The sequence below is a fragment of the Carettochelys insculpta genome, chromosome 27 (genome assembly GCF_033958435.1).
Source record: "Carettochelys insculpta isolate YL-2023 chromosome 27, ASM3395843v1, whole genome shotgun sequence".
NCBI lineage: Eukaryota > Metazoa > Chordata > Testudines > Carettochelyidae > Carettochelys > Carettochelys insculpta.
In genome coordinates, this window is record NC_134163.1 from 4453713 (window position 1) to 4470812 (window position 17100).

The 17100-nt window shown below is 49.8% G+C and overlaps 1 protein-coding gene across 1 annotated transcript in view; it reads right to left on the minus strand.

Moving 5' to 3' along the window:
* Window positions 1-17100, minus strand: part of FBN3 (fibrillin 3) — a 170276-nt gene that overhangs the window by 106489 nt on the left and 46687 nt on the right. The window contains exons 5-6 of the mRNA XM_074977926.1: window positions 11905-12102; window positions 9654-9779 (exon numbers count right to left, since the gene is read on the minus strand). Coding sequence (XP_074834027.1) covers window positions 9654-9779; window positions 11905-12102 — 324 coding nt within the window. The remainder of the gene's footprint in view (window positions 1-9653; window positions 9780-11904; window positions 12103-17100) is intronic.

Sequence of the window (17100 nt, forward strand, 5' to 3'; positions counted from 1 at the left end):
ACTGAAGAGAGTTGGCAGTTTTGCAAAGGGACATTATTAAGGGCCCAAAAGCAAGCTATATCACTGTACAGAAAGATAGAAAGTATGGTAAAAGACCACCTTGGTTTAGCCAGGAGATCTTGCAGGATCTCAAAATCGAAAAGGAGTCATATAAAAAGTGGAAATTAGGAGAAATTACAAAAGATGAATAAAAGCAAACAATACATCTATGCAGGGGCAAGATTAGAAAGGCCAAGGCACAAAATGAGCTTAAACTAGCTAGAGACATAAAGGGTAACAAAAAGTTATTCTATAAATATACTAGAAGCAAGAGGAAGAGCAAGGACAGGGTAGGCCCACTACTCAGTGAGGAGGGAGAAACAATATCAGGAAACTTGGAAATGTCTGAGGTGCTTAATGACTTATTTCTTTTGGTCATCACCAAGAAGGCTGATGCAGAAATGCCTAATATAACGCATGCTAGTGGGAAGGGGTTAGGTTTAGAGGATAAAATGAAAAAAGAACAAATTTAAAATTACTTAGAAAAATTAGATGTCTGCAAGTCACCAGGACCTGATGAAATGCACCCTAGAATTCTTAAGGAGCTGACAGAGGAGGTTTCTGAGTCTTTAGCTATCATCTTTGAAAAGTCCTGGAAGTTGGGAAAGATTCCAGGAGACTGGAAATGGGCAAATGTAGTGCCCATCTATAAAAAGGGAAAAAAGAACAACCCGGGAAACTACAGACCAGTAAGTTTAATGTCTGTGTCATGAAAGATAATGGAGCAAATAATTAAGGAATTCATCTGCAAACATCTGGAGGAAAATAAGGTGATAGGATGGATTTGTAGAGAACAAATCATGCCAGACCAATCTGATAGCTTTTTTTGACAGGATAACAAGTCTTGTACATAAGGAAGAAGCAGTGGATGTGGTATTTGACACATGGGCATGATCTTCTTATCAATAAATTAAGCAAATGCAACTTAGATGGGGCCACTATAAGGTGCATGCGTAACTGGTTTGACAACATTTCTCAGAGACTAGTTATTAATGGTTCACACTCTTGCAGAAAGGGCATGTGGGGTTCCACAGGGATCTGTTTTGGGATCAGATCTATTCAATATCTTCATCAATGATTTAGATATTGGCACAGAGAGTATGCTTATTAAGGTTGCAGATGATACCAAGCTGGGAGGGATTACTACTGCTTTGAAGGATAGGCTCATAATTCAAAATGATTTGGACAAGCTGGAGAAATAGTAAACAGGATGAAGTTTAATAAGGACAAATGTGAAGTACTCCACTTAGGAAGAAACAATCAGCTTCACACATACAAAACGGGAAGAAGTGACTGTCTAGGAAGCAGTAACTGCTGAGAGGGCTTTAGGGGTCATAGTGGATGACAAGCTTAGTATGAGTCAATAATCTGATGCTGTTGCAAAAAAGGCAAACATAATTCTGGGATAGCAACAGAGAGGAAGCTGTGCTAGTCTATACACTATCAAAACAAAAAGCAGTCAAGTAGCACTTTAAAGACTAGCAAAATAGTTTATTAGGTGAGCTTTCGTGGGACAGACCCACTTCTTCAGACCATAGCCAGACCAGAACAGACTCAATATTGAGTTAAACACTGGAATAAATTACCTAGGGAGGTTGTGGAATCTCCATCACTGGAGATATTTAACAGCACGTTAGATAGACACCTGTTGGGGATGGTCCAGACAGTGCTTGGTCCTGCCAGCAGGACTTGATGACCTCTCAAAGTCCCTTCCAGTTCTAGTGTTCTGTGATTTTAGGTGCAACTGACGGAGCTTAAAAACAAAGGCTTGTGCTACGAGCAGGCCGAGCCCACCAGTCTGAAGCTTCTCTCCTTGCTCAGTTTGTTTAAATCCTGATGCAGCTGGGGACCTTTTTCAGCTGGGGCACTTGGCGGCATGCTGCATGTGGACTGGCCTTCTCCATCTGGCAGGGAAAGAGTGCTTTGACAGTAAGGCTGTGCAATACAGAAGGACTATGGAGGACAGAAGATGCACTCCCTCACCTCCTGCCTTCTCCTAAACCCAAGGGTGCAGAATCAGAGGAGATTAGGGTTGGAAGAGCCCTTAGGAGATCATCTAGTCCAGTCCCTGCTCAAAGCAGGATCATCTCCAACAAAGTCCCAAGCAGATTAGTAGCAAATGCTGCTGCAATAATGAAGGAGACCCAATTCCATCATCAGGCAAATTGGCACATGCTTGGAGTGTCAGTACAGACAAAATGCCCCCTGCTAGCCCTGCTTCCCAAGAACAATCTTGTTTGCAGAAAACACAGGAAGCCTAAGCCTGCAGACGGGAAGAATTTAGCAGAGGGGTTCAAGAGATCCCAGTAGTTCCTGATGTGAGCAATCCACACCTTCATTTTAAGGCAAGCTGGTCTCAAGTCAAATTGAGAAATGGGGTACAAAGGACTATGAATTACTGGTGCAGGGACTTAAGAGCCTAACTGTTAAAGCTGGAACAGACCTGTGTGAAGGAAATTGCTGCAGCATGACCTCGAGCGGTGCTTTGGCAGCATTCACACTTGCCTGGACACACACTGCTCCCTGTGGCTCCATGATCCAGCCTGAGCACTGGGCAAACTAAGCAGCCAACTGGGAACGGATGCAGCTGTCCTGACAGCCCTCTCTCCACGGCCACTGCAGTATGCACAGAGCTCTCTGGGTCAGTACGTCTGCGAGTTGGCACTAGCTCCTGTGCAGTGTAGGTGCCACTGTTACAGGAATCATAGGCGAGATCCTGGACCACACCCCGGCCCTTTCACACAGCTCCTGGGGCAGCTGGTTCTTATAGGCTGTGCGGTTTCCCCTCGGAGTAGAGCAGGATGGCCCAGCTAGCAGTATATCGCCTGTCCCTTACGTAGGAGGTGGGCTGGGGCGGACAATGCATAGGAAACATGATCATTGTGCTCAGGGCTGTACCAAGGGGAGTGTGGGGAACCCCACCCTCAATCTCCCAGGCCTGGGGTCCAGGGCAATCCCCCTTACTGCAGGCCTCTGCTCCACTCCCACTCCACTCTGTCCTACAAGCCCCACCACTGCTCTGCCCCCTTGCCCAAAGCTGCCTCCCCTGAGCAACGCCAGTCAGGGTGGGTCCAGCCTCCAACACTCACCATGGCACCAAGACCCAGTTGCCTGCCATGCTCCACCCTCTTCCAGGCTGGTGCACCCTGCTACATTATGGCCAGGGGTAGTGCAACCCCTGAGCCAGGGCATTCTGCTTCCTGCTGCTGTGGTGATGGTTGAGCTCAGTGGGACAGGAGATGGGGGCAGGGCAGAGTGGAGCAGAGCAGGCTGATGGGTTGCTCCAGTTCCCTCTGCTGTGGTGAGTGGGTGGGGGGACTCCTGATGCCACTCTGCACCTGGGCTGTCCATAGGATGGTTGGGGCAGCCACTGCAGGGCTCCTCCAAGGGCAGGGTGGGGGTGGCTCTGATTGTGCCCTAAGGCTAGGGCCTGATTTTACATGGTTCTAATCCCACCAAGTCCCTGAGCGCCAGCCGGCCAAGCTACGCCAGGAGGCCCTTTAGTTGAGGGCTCGGGCCCTTAACTGAAGCTTGGTCTAGAAAGTTGATGCTACACTGCATTGGCTGATGGAGCACTGCCCACGCCCACAGCTTATTAAGGCTTTGAGGCATCTCCCAAAACAGCTCTCCCCTCTCAACACATCCTAGGATGGATGTGACAGAAACTGAAACCTCCGCCCCCTGCACAGGGCTGATGCCAGCTCTCTAGGTGAGCGTTCACTCTAGGACAGGCCAGAGGCTGCACTTGCTGCCACTGTGCCGGGCTCCACCCAGACCCGTCAGAGCTTTTACATCCTGGACCAGTGAAGAGGAGGGTAGATCATGGGCACTGGGGAACGCGGTGAATGCCCCTTTCCTAAAGCGTCACTAAACCAGCAATTCCCTTTTCTCCAGCAGTACTACGGACATCATCATCAGAACTGTCTGCTTGAAGGAACTGGCTCTTCAAGAGGGGATGAAGTTGTGTGTTCCAAGTAGGCATATGCATGTCCTGCCCGCCAGAGCCTTTTGCCTAGCAGCATCTGTAGAAGGACTGTGCTTGCACCTCAGACCTGTTACCAGCCCCACCCCGGCCAGTTTCTTCATACTGATAGTCCAGGGGAAGAGTCTAAAGCAGAGGACAGACAGTGGATCATCTCAAAAAGCCAGTTATGGTAATTAATCTTGGTATAAAGTTTTATCTATCTAACCTGGTAATTCTTCTTCTAGGTGATGCCAATATATGTTCCAAGTAGGTGACTAGTGAGCTGTCCCCCATCTGGGGGAGGTGGGGCTCCAAGTCTACCTGGGCAAAGATCCTAGGATTGATCTTCCAATATCAGCCGCTGGTCTTGGAGATGCAGAGATTGCGTAATGCTCGATAAATGGATGGATGGGTGGATGACCACATGGCTGCACTACAAATGTCCAGTGTGGAAATGTCTCTGAGGAGTGTCACTGACCTTGCTGGCACTGTTGTTGAACATACCTGCCTCTGCTGAGGAGGAGTGGCTCAAGCTATCTCCTAGTCAGTTTTGATGCATGAGATTACCAATCTAGAGCTGGTCTGTGCATTGACCCCTCATCCCTTCATGCAGTCCACAATGGGCTAGTCTACACAACCTCCCTACTTCAAAGGGAGGATAGTAAGTGGGGTGTTGGGAATTTATTAATGAAGTGCTGCAGTGCATATACAGCTCTTCATTAAGCAAATTCCCCGCCACGGCAACTTTGAAGTGCCGGCTTGCGTGTAGCTGCGGCTCACCTGCCGGTACTTCCAAGTCCCTTTACTCCTCAAAATTGTTTTCCAGAGGCAGAGGGCAGGAGGATGTGCACTAGATGACATGTATTCTCAGGGAGAGACTCTGCCTGAATACCCAGAGATGGGGCTACCTGATGTAATAGGTCTTGGTGTGCCTTGAAGTCCTCAAGGATAGAAGGTAGGATGAACCTGGTAACACCACATCATCTGGGGAGAAGGATGAGACTGTTGGCTGGTCCAGAGGCAGACCCTGCCCCCTGGGTCGGCATCCCTGGATGGGGAAACTCTGGGAGCGCCACAGGAAGGGGAATCATGGAAGTCTGAACTTGCAGCTGATCTGCAGCCCCTAATGCTTCATGAGGAGACAGCATTGACCGGGGTGAGAAGCATGACCTCCAGGAGCAAGGCGCGCAAAGGGGGCACTGGAGTGGGTAAGGCAATGCTAGCCAGCAGACACCAGGCCCCAGAGCACATGCCAACCCTGGTAGTGACAGTGTCCTGCAGTTTCCCCCACTAAAGTGGTGCAGCAGGACGCAGAACCTGACTCCAAAGCAGAGGAGTTCTGGGACCTCAGGGACATGGGAGGAGTGACTCCGGAGGGAGCCAATGGGTGATCCAACTTATCCATAGCCTAGAACAAGGTCAGAATTGGCACAACCAATGTAGTTGGCACCACTGGTGTCAAATAGCTCAATGTTACAAACAAGGTTCAAGCTTGTACAAAGCTGGTATCAGAGCACCCACCTGCCTCAACATCGAGCAGGCTAGAGCCTCCATGGAACCATCTGTGGCATTGATTGGTCAGTGCTGAGGAAAGGCCTTGTGCTGAAGATTGTAGTGATGTTTCCAGTAGTGTATCCATAGTAACCCCAGGGACAGAGGCATTGTGGTACAGAGCTGAGACTTCCACAGCACACCCCTATTAAGGGCCATCACAGGCAGCAGCCTCACAAAATCATGGACCCATGATGAGGATGGGATTGACAGGCAGACCAGATCCACTCCAGCCTGATAGGCTGCCTTCTCTGGCATTGCCAGCAACAACATTGTTGCCAATGATGCCAAATTCAGGAGACTCCTGGAAGCCATAGCCGGAGTCACCAGTAGTCATGAATGAGTGCAGGAAAGGGGTTAATCTCCTGAGGTGTCCTGTATCCCAGGTGAGCCAATGGGAGTGAATTAACTTTGTTTAAAATGAGGACAATTGCAGCATTTGGGGCTTTTCTTTTTCAGCTGACCAGAAGAGAGGAAGAACTGGGAGAGACGTCTCCCAGGCATTCAGAAGTATACTGGCTGTCCCAAAATCCACCATAGAGGTGTAAGTAAAAGGGAAATGTATAGTTAGATGTGATCATGTTATGGTTATTTTGAATCTGGTTGGACTGGCTGCTCCGTTCTTTCTCCTTTGTGTTGTTGTTTGACTTCATGTTTTTCCCCTGTAACTTTTAGGCTGAATCCCAGGGAAATATTTTTCTCTGTATGCAACCTGTGATTTATTTTTCTCTTGTTTTGTGAATAAATCACAGTTATAAAGCAATTGATCTGATCCTGTGTCCTAAGGAAGGTCTGCCTGCATCCATTGGCCATAGCTATCAGGTTATAGCTTGTTTTGGTTCTCAAGCCCTCAGCGGAGGGGAGAACAGGGGTTGGAGTTTTACTCACAGGGGGCATTCACCAGTGTTACTGACTGGATTAAAGGGGTCGTCAAGGCCTGGGGTGGTGGCAACTACTTTCCAAAGTCCAGGGGATCTGTAACCCTGGAGAAGTTTTAAAGTAAAGCCTGTGTATTGGCAAGGTGTTTTTCAGTCTCCAGGGGGCCCCACTTTCTGCACTCTATAGCTGCGTCTACACGTGCACGCTACTTCGAAGTAGCAGCACCAACTTCGAAATAGCGCCCGTCGCGTCTACACACGTCGGGTGCTATTTCGAAGTTAACTTCGACGTTAGGCGGTGAGACGTCGAAGTCGCTAACCTCATGAGGAGATAGGAATAGCGCCCTACTTCGACGTTCAACGTCGAAGTAGGGACCGTGTAGACGATCCGCGTCCCGCAACGTCGAAATTGCTGGGTCCTCCATGGCGGCCATCAGCTGGGGGGTTGAGAGATGCTCTCTCTCCAGCCCCTGCGGGGCTCTATGGTCACCGTGGGCAGCAGCCCTTAGCCCAGGGCTTCTGGCTGCTTCTGCGGCAGCTGGGGATCTATGCTGCAGGCACAGGGTCTGCAACCAGTTCTCAGCTCTGTGTATCTTGTGTTGTTTAGTGCAACTGTGTCTGGGAGGGGCCCTTTAAGGGAGCGGCTTGCTGATGAGTCCGCCCTGTGACCCTGTCTGCAGCTGTGCCTGGCATCCCTATTTCGATGTGTGCTACTTTGATGTGTAGACGTTCCCTCGCTGCGCCTATTTCGATGTTGGGCTGAGCAACGTCGAAGTTGAACATCGACGTTGCTGGCCCTGGAGGACGTGTAGACGTTATTCATCGAAATAGACTATTTCGATGTTGGTTGCACGTGTAGACGTAGCCAAAGTGTGGAGTGGGGAAGGAGCCCCTGACACCAGTACAGGGTGTCTGCCCTCCAGACCCAGTATGGAGGAAGGCTCAGAGGCACCCGCACCACCCCATGAGCTGGATCCAAGCTTAGGCCTGTCTGTGCTGTCATTAGGGGATGCAAAAGAGTCATCCCCTGACATGGTGTGCTCCTGCTCAGTCCTATGGGATCTCTTCTTTGGCACTGACAAAGAATGAGAGAGGGCAGCAGTGCTCTGGGAGCCGGAGGGTGAGCTGGCCCAGGGAAGGCCTGGCTACTGAGTCAGGCCCCATGGCCTACTCAGGCAGGTGCTGCAAAGACTCCACACCTCCTGAGTCCTCTTCCAGAAGAATCTACAGATGCTACCACACTTCTTACGGCACCCAGCTTGTCAGGGTCACTGCTGGGAGCCATTGCTCCATATGAAGATCAGGGCTGAACCCGGGGAGGACACCGCCGGCAAGCACAGCCACTAAGACTAGGACACTGACTCTAGTTATTAATGTGCTGTTGCAAAAGTGAAGTTGGTCCCATCACCCCACAGTTTGCTGGGATGTGTCTCGCCCATCCCAGCTCAGTGTCAGCTGGAACTCAGAGCTGTGTGCATGGGGCATGCCGCAGGTTCCTCCGCAGAGCTGCCTTTCTCAGCTCTTTGCAAGGGCCGTTCCAGCAGCCACAGCTCAGCTGAGGAAGGCACCCTCCTCTTCTTCACCATGGAAGCTAGGAGACTCACGAGAGTTACTCGCCTCCTGTAAGGCCCAGGTGGGTCTCTCACTGCCATGGGAGAGATGTGGATGTACTCTGTGAGCAGGTGGCTGGCTGGTCTGAATGTCCGGGCTGTGGTCATGTGACTGCACATGGCCTGGCTTGTGTAATGTGCAGTGTTATGCTGGCTGACTAGCTGGTGGTGGGGTGGCTGTGCTCAGTTGTCTGACTACTGGACCCCTTTCATGGGGTTCCTTCTGTTTACAAGAGAAGTGCTTTCTGCACAGACAGGAACAATGCTTTATAAAAGGCCCAGTTGGGTTTTGGACCAAGGATTATGTTTTCCTTTGGCAGCAAGAAGCGTGCTTAAGCCATGTCTCTCTAGGGGAGACAGGTGGGATTTTACCTGCCAGGTAGCGGACTTGTCTCTGACTCCACATGAGCCATTGCTAAATTGACTACAGACCATGCTGGCTAGTAATGCCCCCTGTTGGGGTCATATGTCTTGTATTGCACCCTTGCTCTTGGTAACATACAAGGGGAGAGCCCTGGCTACAGTGAAAGATGGCCACTGAGCCTGGTGCTACAGAGCAGGAACAGCTCTTTTTATGACTGTAGCAGGACTCCAGTTTATTGCAGTTCTTTCTAAACAACTCTCATGTAGCAGGCATGTCAGAGTCCCAGGTACACTCCTGTACCTGGTGGGGGGCCTCTCCCAAGCCCTCTGTGCAGCAGTGCCAGAAGGCTGGTCAAGTACCCAGCCACCAAGGCTGCATTCCCACAGGAATAAACAGTCAGTGGAGTTTTCCAAACATCTGGTCAGTGCAAAGGAAACCAGACTGAAAACTCCCCTGCCTGGGTTATTAAAGCTCTTTCCCACACATCTTGGTGAAACCTACAGGCTTTGGCTCTGCCTGCTTTGCCGTTTTACCTAGCAAAGGAGCTGGTTCTGTTGCTGCGACTCTCATCCCACCTAGACCTGTGCCCCTTTCTTTCCCTTCCCAGGCTGCAGCATGATGGGACCAACCTGGCTTTCACTGCAGATGAGTGAGACATCCACCATTTGGTCCAGGCTCTCCAATGGCATGCCCCATCTGCCCCCGAGGGTCACTCTGTATTTACCCTGGTGTGGCAGAGCTCACTGCCCCCGAGCATGTACTGCCTTGGGCCATCCTTACTGCCAAGCCCTGGGCAACAGTTATTCCCCTCAGAGAAGAGACATCAGCCACTCCATGGACCCCCTGGGGTCTGACCTTTCAATGCACACTCGAGATCATGATTGGAGCAGCCCAGAGCTTGCTGGCCACACAGAAACCCCATCATCTGCACCCACCTCATGCCTGCAAGACGACATGGCATCCGAAAGGGCCAGGGCTCGTGTGAGCATCCTGCTGATCCCGACTCCCTGAGTTCACAACATCTCCACCCACAGGGATGGCTCTGCCTTGCTATCACACACAGGTCAGTGCTACGCCTAGCTTCTTAGTCCCCGGGTGTGGGACACAGGCGCCGCTTGGGCATTCATCTGGAGAGGCGCTTGCTGACTGCACTCAGCACAGCTCAGAGAGAGACAGAGAGACGATGCCAAGAGGGAGAACAGCTGCTGTCTAGGAGGGGCTCTGGGGATTTCACCACCTGCTCTTACCTTCACACTTGTGGCTGGTCTCACTCTGCTTGTGTCCTGCGGGACATTTGCATTCATAGGAGCCCACGGTGTTGATGCAGTTCCCTCCCTGACAGAGGCCTGGGATAGCCTGGCATTCATCTACATCTGCAGGGAGAAGAATAAGGACATCAGCACATGAGCCTAAGTCAGGAGACAAATGGAGCAGCACGGCTGGCACTCCAGGCAGCGCAGTGGGGCCAGCTGGGAAGTGGTAAGAACAGGAGCATCTGATGTTACTCTCCTTCCCGGTTGAAGGAAGGGGACCATGTAGAGACTGTCAATTTGTGGAAGTAAATGCTTGGTTGTGCAGGTGGTGTCGGAGGGAGGCCTTTGGTTTTTTCAACTATGGGACTCTGTTTTGGGAATAAGGATTGCTAGGAAGAGATAGGATCTACCTAATGAAGAGAGGAAAGAGCATATTCACAGGCAGGCTTGCAAATCTAGTGAGGAGGGCTTTAAACTAGGTTCATGGGGGATGGTGACACAAGCCCTGAGATAAGTGAGGATGGAGGAGGGTACAAAAAAGGAGGAGCCCTGATTCGAAAGGAGAAAGTAGGCCAATCAGCTAGTTATCTAAAATGTTTGTACACAAATGCAAGAAGCCTGGGAAACAAACCAGGAAGAACTAGTAGGAGAAATAGAAGTGGGTGGCAACCCGGGCTGCAGCGACCTTGAGATAGTAGATTTCAGGATTCCGACAAAAGGAAGAAAGGTGAAGTAAAATACAGATCCTGATTTCAGAAGAGCAGACTCTGACCCTCTGAGAGAAATGATGGGCAGGATCCCTTGGGAAACAGATATGAAGGGGAAAGGAATTCAGGAGAACTTTTTATTTTATTTATATGTCCAGTTTTGGGCCTCCTAGTATAGAAAAGATGTGGATGTGCTGGAGCAGGTTCAGCAGAGGGCAACAAAAATGATTAAGGGGCTGGAGAACATGACCTATGAGGAGAAGCTGAGGGATTTGGGATTATTTAGTTAGCAGAAGAGAACAGTGAGGGTGATTTGATAGCAGCCTTCAACTTCCTGAAGGGGAGCTCTAAATAGGGTGGAGAGAGACTGTTCTCAGTGGTGACAGACAGCAGAACAAGGAGCAATGCTCTGAAGTTACAGAAGGACAGAAGCAGGTTGGATATTAGGAAAAACTACTTCACCAGGAGGGTGGTGAAGCACTGGAGTGCATTGCCTAGAAAGGTGGTGGAATCTCCATCCCTAGAGGATTTTAAGTCCCAGCTTCACAGAGTCCTGGCTGGGATGACTTAGTTGGGGTTGATCCTGCTTTAGGCAGGGGCTGGAGTAGATGACCTCCTGAGGTCCCTTCCAGCCCTAGGGTTCTATGATTTTATGATAAGGGAGCACCATGCCCTGGCGCAGAGATCACGTGGGGCTAAGCTCCGACCCTCTCCCCCAACTCCAACCTACAATGGGAAACAAGCACCAGGATTTCCAAGAGACAACTCTCTGACTGCCTGGTTATCGCTGTGATCAGTTCCCCCTCTTCCAAAGAGCCTGTCATGCAGCATCCAGCTACTTGTAGCCCAGTTTGGCAAGTTCACAGTTCTGGTGCAGGCAACAGCCAATCAGTGCGGGGCAACAGGCCAAGGCTCACCCTGGGGGTTGCATTTTGAGTTGGCTGAAATGAGGGGGTTGTGAGAATTTCAGATTTTTGATTGAGGTTTTGTTCTGAATCAGAACAGTACCCTGGGAACCCTGCCCTTAACCAGGTTAACAGCATCCTGGGAACCCTGCCCTTAACCAGGTGAACAGCACCCTGGGAACCCTGCCCTTAAGCAGGTGCACAGCACCCTGGGAACCCTGCCCTTAAGTGGGTGAACAGGACCCTGCCCTTAACCGGGTGAACAGCACCCTGGGGACCCTGCCCTTAACTGGGTGAACAGCACTCTGGGGACCCTGTTATTAACCGGGTGAACAGCATCCTGGGAACCCTGCCCTTAACCAGGTGCACAGCACCCTGGGGACCCTGCCCTTAACCAGGTGAACAGCATTCTGGGGACCCTGTTATTAACCGGGTGAACAGCATCCTGGGGACCCTGCCCTTAAGCGGGTGAACAACACCCTGGGGACCCTGCCTTTGACCAGGTGAAAGTTCCCAGCTGGCTCCTTCGCAGGAGAAAGGCCAGGGCTGATGGCTCCACTGAGAGACTTTCAGCCAGGCTGACCTGCATTTTTTGTCTGGCTGGGCCCCATCAGCACCTCCCATGCCTCTCACCTTGGCAGGCTCCAGTGCGCACGTTGGGGATGAAGCCGCGGCGGCAGGGGTGGGGCTGAGCAGGGCACATCTCACATGGGTGGCCCCAGGCCCGGCCGATGGTGGCACAACACATGGTCTTGGTGCAGACGATGCCACTGAGCTGGCCCTGGCACATCTGGTTATTCACTTGGCTGAAGCAGGGACCGGTGCGATAGTCTGAGAAGAAACCAGAACCCAGGTGGTTAGAACAAGAACCCAGCCCAGCCTTGGCTAGGCCTCTGAGGCTGCAGGAGGGTGTATCCTCTGCAGCTGGGGGCTGCTCTCCTCTTCACAGTGCAGTAGCACCAATGTGTGTCTCATCTCTGACGATGGACATAGGCCCCCCACTCCAGCCCACTCTCTTCATTGGTTGTTGCCTGGCATGGGGGCCCTCTGCAGCCAGTTTTAACTCTTCCTGGTCCAAAGTGGTCAGGGTCCCTGGAGCCATGAACACCTGCAACCCCAGAGAACCTTGTGTGGTTTAAGATATCTGCAGTGGTTTGCCAAATTCCAGAGTATTGGGCCTGACAATGCGGAGGTCAGGGGAGATGCAGTTGCCCCAGGACCTGGTGATTCTAAAGGGCCCGGGGCTTCTGGCCACCACCCAGGCCCTTTAAATCACCACCTGAGTGTCGGGAAGCGCTGAGGACCAGCTGCCACTAGCCCCACCCCTTCTGCCTGAGGCTCCACCCTTTCTGGGAGTATGGAACTCCCCCACCTTGCTCAGGGGCCCATTAATTCTGGCAGACCCCTTGTAGAGCATCCTGGGATTGAAGAGACTCCCCGCCTTTCAGATTGCTTGTTGCCCTGTCCAGCTCTCCAGGGGTTGCTGCTTGTGAGAACTGGTTGCGATCTCCTGATGCTCCTCAAAGAGACTGACTATGTCTGCCACACAATCAAGCTTCATTTGTACATTTCTTAGCTTCTTAGCAGTTGCAATGACATTTAGCATATTTCAAGCACTAAACCTGGGCCTAACTAACCATGGAACCCTCATAAACAAGACATTTCACCTGCTTTTCCAATGAAAAGGAATCTGGCCCTAAATGTGTCTGATGTGAATTAGTGTGGTATGTGCACCCTGGTATCAGAAGAGTACTGAAGACTGTGTTAGTGTTGCAAGCTGTCACTTTCAGTGGGAAGGGAGGGGTTCCTGGTCCTGCTTGTTAACTAGGGGGCTCTGTAGGGAAGTGTATGAGCATAGGCAGCCTAGAACAAAGTGGGGGTGAGTTGTGTCTATCTTAGGGAGCAGACTGCTTTGTCTCTCTCTGGTTTTGGGTACTGTGCATTAGCATTCTGAATTCTAAGAAATAAAAGTCATGCTTCACTGCAACCTTCCAGCCAGTGTACTGCATGATTTAATCTACCTTGTCTGTATGAGTGCTGTGAGCATAACTGTAGCTGAAAAAAGAGCTGGATTAATTTACACAGACGGAGCATGTGACTACCCGAGAATAAAACTCAGGCACCACAACTATGTCTTCAAGGCAAAGTGGGGGAAAAGTCAAGCAAAATATCTGACAGTGTTACTGAATGTGTCCCCAATGTAATTCCTTGCAATTAACAATGGTGCCCAACATTTGCCGTTAAAAAGGTAAATGAATCACTTTAAATATATTTGACAAAAATAGATTTTCATATTTAGACTTCATTCTCCGAGGGAAAGCAGCCAAAACAAGCCAGGACTTGCAGTCTGATGCCCAGAGTGTGCTGGGAACATGCCAGGTCCCATCTGTTGTTAATTTTAATGAGTCAAATTATTAAATATTTAATGAGACACTAATCACACTTCATAAAGATTATTGGCATGCTTATGAGATAGCTGAGGCCCTGGGACTCTCTGCAGGACTCTGTCCTCCACCTACACAGGCTTCAGGTAATTTGTCCTTTGCAGAATTTGTAGTCACATTGTTTGGTGGAGCAAAGCAGAGCTTCATTCCCCATGGAAATGCATGTGACATCTTTTTCCTTTCTATGGAATGTCTCACTTACGTCACAGTATGAGTGGCATGTGGTAGGACTGCCTTGGTTAGAGGCTGATCCCTACAAACCCAAAGTGCTCAACAAAGAGTCTGCAAGAAATGTAGATTTCCAAACCCTGTATCATGGAGACAAAGTCCAGTCCTGAACCTGACGAGTGTGCAGGGTCAATATTGCGATCACCTGTATTTAATACTTTATGCTTTATCTGTAGCTGAAGTCATGCCATTAATGCCTGCAGCTCCCCTACTCTTTTGGCCAAAGTAATGGCCACCAGAAATGTCACCTTCATTGAGAGAGTCAGCAGTAACCAGATAGCCCTCACAGAGGGGACCCATCAGTTTTCACAGTACTAGGATAAGACCCCACAGGGGAGCGGGGTCTCTTGCGCTTGAGAGCATAATTTCACTAAGCCTTTAAAAATGTTGTGGATACGTCACTGGAGAAAATAGTGATTGTCCACTTTAGGATGGCATGCTGAATAAGCAGCCCAGAAGTACTGTGATGGTGCTGACCCCCAAACTAGCGTGTTTCAGGTACTTTCATACGAAGTCTAGAACAGATTGAAGAACTGGTCAGTGATACCTCATACCCAAGACCAGATGAAAAAAAAGCCTCCATTTTGCAAGACAAATAGATCTTGTAAAAGGCTTCCTACTCTCTGGGTGGACTTCTTGTATGGCCTTTGAGCATGCCTGCTCCCAAGTGTCTACCCACAGAGCATCTGTGCAGTTAGGTTGTAGACTCACGCATCTCCACCAGTCCAAGTATATTACATTGGTATCTCTCCATCTCCTTCTGAAGCAGCTCTAATTTTCTAGTCGCCCACAGTATTCGGACGTTCCATGTTCCAACTGATAGCACTGTAGCCAACTTATAAACCCAACCCTGATCACTTGATTGGTGCCACAGACCTTGTTTATCTGGGCGACTTCTGAGACAGCATCTTTTATCATTTAGTTGTACTGGCATCAGATTTCATTTGTATTGTTGTTTCACAGTCAACAAATCGTCACTCATTTGACCAACCCTCCTCCTTTAACCAGGCTTGGGACTGTCATGGAACCACTAGACACTTTATGGAAAAGAGAGATGTGTTGACTGTCAGAGGAGATTGGAATGTGAAGGTTGGAACAGATAACGAAGGTTGGGAAAGAGTCGTGGGAAGGTTTGGGTACAGAGAAAGAAACGAATGAGGTGAGAAACTACTAGAGTTTGCTACGGAGTACAAGATGGTGACTGCAACAAGAGTTTCCAACAAAAGGACTGTAGGAAGTGGACATGGCGATCAAATGATGGGAAGTCCAAGAACATGATAGATATGATATTGAGAAGAAGAAGATGGATAACATCAGTACAGCAGTGCTGAACTTTCCAAGGAGCGAATACAGACTCGGACCACAAGCTAGTGATTGCAAACATCAAGCTAAACCTCAAGAGAAAGTACAAGACACAGCTTAAGTAGAGAAGATATGTGGCGAGACTAGGTGAGGAACAAATAGGGAATGCGTACAGAGCAGCGCTTGAAGAGGAGATTAGGAATGAGGCTACAGAGAAAGACCTAGATAAGAGAGTTGAAGGGACAGCCACAGAGATAGAAGAGGCAATTGGGCAGACTGTTTCAGAAGAAGACAAGATCAATAAGAAGTGGATTATGCAGGAGACACTTAAGTTGGTCCAAGAGAAGAGAGTGTTGAAGATCAGAAGGGATGTTTCCAAGAGGGTGGAACAGCAATATAGGGTGAAATGCACTAAGGTAAAGAAAGCGGCCCGAAAGGATAAGGCTAAATGTTTAGAGAATCAGTGCAAAGATATAGAGAGGTATTATGGTGAATGTAAGACCAGGGAGGTGTATAAAATGATTAGGAATATTAATAAGAAGTGGCAGCCAAAGCAGATGGTGATCAAAGATGAGAACGAAGAGGTGCTCATGAACAAGGAAAAGATTATGCAGAGATGGATGAGATATTGCACCAATCTCTACAAAGCACAGTTGGACCCGAGTGTCTCAGAGGGCCTGATCAAAGAACTGAAAGAGATATCTCCACTGAGCATCAAGAGCAAGACCGATATTTCAAAGGAGGAAGTAGAAAGAGCAATGAAATGACTAAAGAACAACAAGAGCCCTAGAAATGATAAGATCACGGGACAGATGATCAGCTATGGCAGAGAAAGTATGATTCAGGAAACACACTGACTAGAAATATCTGGAAAGTGTGGGAAACACCCCCTGCCCCTGAGGATGATAATGGGCATAGCTATGAGGCAGTGCCCCACTGTCCTGATCCCAATCTTGAGGCAGGTCCAGTTGAAGTGGTATATGGTCAGAAAGGATCCACACAAAGACTGGCAGGTCCTGCTTTGGGGTTGTGATACGTAAGGCCCACCTGCAAGTCTGATGATCAGGATTCCCGTTCCACTGACCAGGCTGGGGCTGATCCAGGTGGCGGTGAGGACCTGTGCCAAAAGCCTGATGAAGGACAAAGAGACACCAACATAGCAGGCTGCCCCTTGGACAGTACTGAGGGGCTGCCTCTCCTGGAAGCTGGTAACCACGGTACCAGAGGTCGGGTCACCGGCAGAAGTGGCAGTGGTGGAGGGAAAGAGACAGGGGCACCAAGAAGCAGGGCGGGTTTTTGTCACTGCAAACACCTCCAGTGCAGTTCACATCGAGACGGTGTTTTGTTGTCGTGTCAAAGAAGCAGACAGTGCTCTCATGGTGCCAGAGCCAGCTGTGCCAACTTTGGTCCTGGTTTGGCAGCTGAGTAAGGATGTGTCTGGTGGTCTCTGCTTGACTTCTTCTTGGTCCTCTTGCCAGACTTAGGAGTGAGAGAGATTCCACTGGACAGGGCTTCTCTGCAAGCTTTGCATTTCTTCGGTGGTGCAGGTGAGGGAGAACAATGCTGGGATTCTGCTAACACTAGAGATGCTCTTCTCACTCCACCAGGTCAGAACAGCCAGCTCTGGCAGTAGCCTGACTTCCACCCCTCCATAGCTGAGCCACGTGCACCTCCAGAGCCATGAGGGGATTTTAGACCTTTGCATAGGTGCATGTTTTGTGCAGGAGAAATGAGAGAACAAAGCACAAAGCTGTTAATAGGCACAGGCCAAACTACAGCATGGGATGAGTGAGTGCAAGTCGACCTAAGGACACAACCAGGTCTGAATTTTGAAGCCTTTTTGAAGCCATTAACT